Source organism: Octopus bimaculoides, chromosome 3, assembly GCF_001194135.2.
Source record: "Octopus bimaculoides isolate UCB-OBI-ISO-001 chromosome 3, ASM119413v2, whole genome shotgun sequence".
Lineage (NCBI taxonomy): Eukaryota > Metazoa > Mollusca > Cephalopoda > Octopoda > Octopodidae > Octopus > Octopus bimaculoides.
Window position 1 is genome coordinate 2,786,077 of NC_068983.1, and position 6,188 is coordinate 2,792,264.

At 37.6% G+C, this 6,188-nt stretch overlaps 1 protein-coding gene across 1 annotated transcript in view; it reads right to left on the bottom strand.

The window, feature by feature from the left end:
• LOC106867636 (sialin) overlaps positions 1-6,188 on the bottom strand; it is a 36,670-nt gene that overhangs the window by 18,851 nt on the left and 11,631 nt on the right. Inside the window, exons 6-9 of the mRNA XM_052966695.1 lie at positions 5,343-5,488; positions 4,042-4,191; positions 2,738-2,870; positions 261-411 (exon numbers count right to left, since the gene is read on the bottom strand). Of these exons, the coding sequence (XP_052822655.1) occupies positions 261-411; positions 2,738-2,870; positions 4,042-4,191; positions 5,343-5,488 (580 nt within the window). The remainder of the gene's footprint in view (positions 1-260; positions 412-2,737; positions 2,871-4,041; positions 4,192-5,342; positions 5,489-6,188) is intronic.

Sequence of the window (6,188 nt, forward strand, 5' to 3'; positions counted from 1 at the left end):
GAAACAAATATCATAGAGAGAGAGTGATAATAATAATAATAATAATAATAATAATAATAATAATGATAATAATTGGGCACAGTGCACACCTTAAGGAAAGTATTATCTGTCTGAGCTCCTTGTTCTGACTTGAAAGATTACTAAAGACTCCGGTGCAATTTTACCTACACTGTCTTACAAAAGAATAATAATAATAATAATAATGATAATAATAATAATAATAATAATGATAATAATAATAATAATAATAGTAATAATACCTTGGAGCGATATCAACGTGGTTTACAAAGAATCCACCCCCACTGAATCCCATGAAGGCTGCAGCAAAAAAGAGAAGACCAACAGCAACCATAGCGTCTGTGCAGTGGATGTAACTAGTTCCGATCAGAAACGCTGCTGTACCTAGGAATGCTGCAAAGAGATAAGAGAGAAGGAATGAGAGAAAGAGAGAGAGAAGAGAAGAGAAGAATAAAGAGAGAGAAGGGGCGAGAAAGACAGAGAGATGCGGAGACAGAAGGATTGAAAGTGACAGAGAAGAATATGCGTTAAGTATATTATCAAATTACGTTTATGCACTAAACTTAACAGAAACTTCCTTTCTCACACATAGCATCAGTGATGGTTCCGTGAGGAGTTTTCCCGCCAACAAAACCTCCACCTTACCTTAATACATTAACTCCAACATTATCATGACTCATTAACCACCTTATCTTATCACATTAGTCAGATCCTCCAGTGCGCAGTGGGCAGTAAGTCGACGTCACTGGTTTTTATTTGCTGTCGTTTTCTCCGCATTCAGTCATGTGACATTGGGCTTTCTCGTGTGTCAATTAGGAATTTTCTGATGTAGTTTTTAGTCTACCTCTCTTTTCCCCTCCGATGCTGTCCATTTGAAAGATGTTCAAGAATGGGATTGTTCTGGAAGCGGGAGAATGCAGGTCACATTTACAACATTATTATTTACAACATTATTATTTACAACGTTCACTGCAACAACTTTATCATGTGACATTAGCAACAACATGATTGCATCTAAGGATAATCGTCACGATGGTTTGTCATGTTAGGCAACAGTCATGATGGTTTGTCAGTAAAACATGACTAGTAATTCCGTAGCAATTTCAATGGATCTTACCAAGAAAGACATTCGAAGAATTTATCAAGAAAATTTAATTTTGACCAAAGAGTATTACGTGCATTAGCAATATCATCATCATCATCATCAGTTTTGGTGTCAGCTGAATTTTGATATGTGGAGTAGACTGGAAGAGGCTTATCTAGTTTCTAACTGCGCACACACACTAATGCAGAAACATTCATTGCAAACGCAGGTTCTTATACGTCATACAAAACTACATGCACACATACACCATCTCTCTCTCTCTCTCTCTCTCTCTCTCTCTCTCTCTCTCTCTCTCTCTCTCTCTCTCTCTCTCTCTCTCTCTCTCTCTCTCTCTCTCTCTCTTTCTTCTTACATTGCAAGCTTTCTCACACCATCTCTCTTCCTCCCTCCCTTCCTTCCTCCATCCCTCTCTTTCCCTCTCACTCTCTCTTTTTCTCTTTCTCTGCTTGTCTGTCGTCTGTCTATCTATCTATCTACAAATCTGTCTTGCGTTGGTATCGTCTTTATGTATGGTTTACACCCTCAGCCATCACAATCTCTCCGAAACTGAAGATATTGGTGTGGTTGCGAATTAGATTCTGATAAAGTGGTGAGCTTCTGGTGAAGAAGGAGAGGAAATAACGGTTGTTGCAGTTCATTTGAAAAAATGATCTTTTGATGTGAAGCCATTAATAGTGATGTACAAAGAAGTCGCCAAAACTTGTTTCTGCTTTGCATTTGTTTCTTTAGTTGTGCAGTTCCTGCAACAAGACCAGCGTAGCTACTCCTCTAACTCATGACTGCACCGTTACAACTACTAACAAAGAAGTAAAAATTATTATTGTGTCGGAGGACGACTACTTGGTCATAGTGACATAAAAATAAAATTTCTTCTACTAAAACAGGCATAGCTGGCGTGGTCGTGTGGTAAAAATTTTGCTTCCCATCAACATGGTTCCGAGTTCAGTCCCACTGTTTGGAACCTTGGGCAAGTGTCTTTTACCAAAGCCTCGGGTCGACCTAAAGCCTTATAAGTGAATTTGGTAGACGGAAACTGACAGAAGCCCGTCGTGTGTGTGTATATATATATATATATATATATATATACATGTGTGTGTGTGTGTGTGTGTGTGTGTGTGTCTCTGTGTCTTTGTCCACTACAACGAGCCTTGGAGTGTTTGTGTCCACGTAATCTAGTGGTTCGGCAAAAGACACCGATAGAATAAGTACCAGGCTTTAAAAATTCATAAGCAGTGGGGTTGATTCGTTCTACTAAAAATCATTCTCGGTGGTGCCCCAAGATGGCCATAGTCTACAGATTAAGAATATCTAATCGAAAAGCCAGGAATTCTCCTCCTAATTACAGAATTAAATAGCTTCACTTATATACAATTAATATATCTGTCTTTACGTTCTGAGTTCAAATCCCGCCGAGGTCGACTTTGCCTTTCATCCTTTCGGGGGTCAATTAATTGAGTACCAGTTGCATTCTGGGATCGAACTAATCGACTGGCCCGCTCCCCCAAAATTTCAGGCCTTGTGCCTAGAGTAGCAAAGAATATATTTTTGCTACCGCTAACCATCGCCTGTCTCACCGGATTCCTCACTTTGTAAATTTAAATAAATCGGACTTACAAATAGTTTGTAAGAAGACTCTCATATGGCGGGTACTCATAATCTTTCGGTTCTCGAGGGAATCTGCCAAGGGTCCGATACACGTGTAACCAAGAAATTGACCAAAATATGGAATTGACGACATCATTCCATTCTGAAACGAGTAAAGTTTTGAAATGTTTTAATAGTCTAAAACAGTGGTCCTCAACTGTGGTTCCCAACCCTTTTATTTAAATTAGTTTTCTCACGGACCCCTTTTTATATGCTTATCCCTGTGTGTGCGCGTGCGCGTGTGTGCGTGCATGCGTGTGTGCGTGTGTTCGTGTGTGTGTGTGTGTGTGTGTGTGTGTGTGTGTGTGTGTGTGTGAGTGTGTGTGTGCGCGTGTGTGTGCGTGTGTGAAAAGTTAAAATTTTTTCACCGACCCACAGTACTAACTTTGCGGACCACAGGTTCGAAACCACTGGTCAAAAGCATACAAAAAAAGGAACGGATCAGTAAATAACTGCACTATTAGGGATCACATTGTTTGTATAAGTCAATAAACATTTTCTGAATGAAAAAGTTAGCACTATACATCAGAATTTCAAATCTCCTGTCTTAACACCACACAATGGATGACAATCATTTAAAACAATTCTATAAGACAGATATCTACAGGGCTTGGACAAAATAATGGAAACATCTAGCATCATAGAATCATAATTTTGAAATATCTATAAAACCGTCAAAAGGTTGTTTATTTTTATGTTTCTTATTTATTATTAGTGTTGCTTAATATGTTTTGCTGAAATTGCTGTTTCTTTCCAGATATCATCAGGAAAAGGTAATTAAAATTCATTAAAATGACAGATCTATCGGACTTTCAAAGTGGTCAAATTGTTGGTGCTCGTATGGCAGGCGCTAGCGTAACGAAAGCAGCCGAAATGTGTGGTGTATCAAGAAGTACTGTCTCGAAAGTAATGAAAGCCTTTGAGAAAGAGGGGAAAACGCCATCGTCAAAACCAAAACTTTCAGATAGGCACTAATATGCTCTCATAAACATGACGCGCACGTTTTAAAAAAGATTACTAATTCTCGATGTTGTTTGCTTTTGGGCGTTTGCAATTTTAACATGTTATTTCATAGTTATTTCATGGCATTGTTATTAGGCGAGTTAGTGATAACTTGCTATCTGAAAGGTAGCATTCTTAAGATTACAAACATCTATATATAAAACTTCCTACAAAATAGTTATGTTGGTTTAATGACCATCACTGTACGTTACGACAATTGTAAAATCAGTTTATCAAAGAAAAAAAGATAGGAAATTTCAAAGCTAACTTACTGTTTTGATATCAAAATATAAAACCTCTTTCATAAATAATGGTAGTACCGTCAATAAAGTATAGTTACACCAATTGTAACAAAAGTGAGCAACAATTATAGCCCACATGGCTCGCGATGTGAATATTGAGAGCCAAGGAACATTCTTCACCTGAATGAAGTAAAAAACAAAACAAAAAACCATTGGCAGTGAATTAATATCTTAAAACAGCAACAGCTTTATACAAATTGTTTGAAAATGTGTGACATATTACATGCATGTTGTAGGAAAACACGTCTCATTAATTCTAGTATCTAACTTTTTTAACTGCATTAGAGAAAACGACGTCCTTGTACAAGATGCAGATCTATAAATGATTAGTTTATCGTAGGAGAACAAAGTGGTAGAATTAAACTGGATAGAGTGTTAGCAGAACAACAAGGACAAAAACCATTAGATTCACTTCAACATTTAAATTTAATTTACAAAATTACTATTTTTAAATCTCACAACGAGAAATATTCAGCAACAGTACATTGGAGTAAAGATTATTTGCCAACATAACATGGCAGTCCTGGTTGAGGATGAATGTTGCTGTAATTTAGCCCCAGGAGACATTGTCTCCAGCTGGCTATACGACACGATCTGTGTCCTTATATTTTCGAACAAGGGAATCTAGCACCCCCACTCAGCTCAAAACAATATTTGTGTATCGCGATTTCCGGATGTCTCCTGGGGCTAAATTACAGCAACATTTGTTCTAAACTAGGACTGCCATGTTATGTTGGCAAAAATCTTTACTCCAAATATCCCGGAAACTCTAAATTTAATTTGTCAAAATATTTTCGTCGATTTGAAACCGCGGGAATTTTGTCAGTGAACAAGCCGTGGTTTCAAAGCGACGAAAACATTTTAACAAATTAAATTTAAATGTTGAAATGAATCTAACGGTTTTTGTGTGTTTTTAAATGGCTTATAAACACCTTCCACGCTGCACTTGTTTTAGTTTCAGAACACGATCTCAGATCAGGTTACTTGCTATGCAAGTACATCTCCGTAATAACAGCAATGATTTCAGTATATTATATGAGAATGTATATTATATGAGAATGTATATTATATTATACGAAAATGCGGGCATATTCTAAAAACCCTAAATAATTTTTTTCAAGCTGGGTCTCGTTGTTTAACATAACTATATACAATCATATTAGTTGATCTTAATATTATTTTAGTTTTAAGCTTTTCATGGCTTACTCTCCGCATCAACACAAGTGCAACGTAGGAATTTCAAAAGATATATATAAAAAAAAAGGACAAACTGTTGTATGTGCTTGAACGGCTTCATGCAAAAACTCCCGTTCTTTGATAGAGATACGAGGATGTAGAAGGGGGCTGTCGTAGACGATATAGAACCAAGTCAAACTAAAAAGCACTGTAGCGCCACCTGTGTAAGAAAAGAGATTAAGAAAAGAGAACCATTATCAAAAGAATTATTATCAAAAGCCGAAACACGTAAAAATATACACGATGTTTACACATCGTCTAGAGAGATGTTTGTGTTGGTCTTCATCGTAGATCTACTATATTATATCTTGTCTTGGTACTCTGTCTACTAGGTACCCCGTTCACAGGTCTACTAGGTACTCCGTTCACAGGTTGCTGATATTAAAAAAAAAGTGTTTAAAAAGTGTCGTATGCAAATTAGTAAATCCAACAATCGGCTGATTGGTTCTGTAAACTGTCATTCGAAACAGCAACTTTTCAATACAAACTTATACTTTCTCTCTCACTACCTCTCTCCCTCTCTCTCTCTCTCTCTCTCTCTCTCTCTCTCTCTCTCTCTCTCTCTCTCTCTCTATCTATCTATCTATCTATCTCTCCCTCCTTCTCTCTCTCTTCTCTCTCCTTCTCTATCTCCCTCCTTCTCTCTCTCTCCTCTCTTTCTTTCTATCTTTCTCTCCCTCTCCTCTCTATCCCTCTCTCTCTCTCCTTCCCTCTCTCTTATCTCTCGCTTTCTCTCTCTCTCTCTCTCTCTCTCTCTCTCTCTCTCTCTGCTATCTCTCTTTCCTTCGCTCTCTCTTTCTCTCTTTTTCTGTCTCTGCTTCTCTCTCTCTCCCCCCCACACATACACACATGTATATATATGTGTGTGTGTGTGTGTGTGT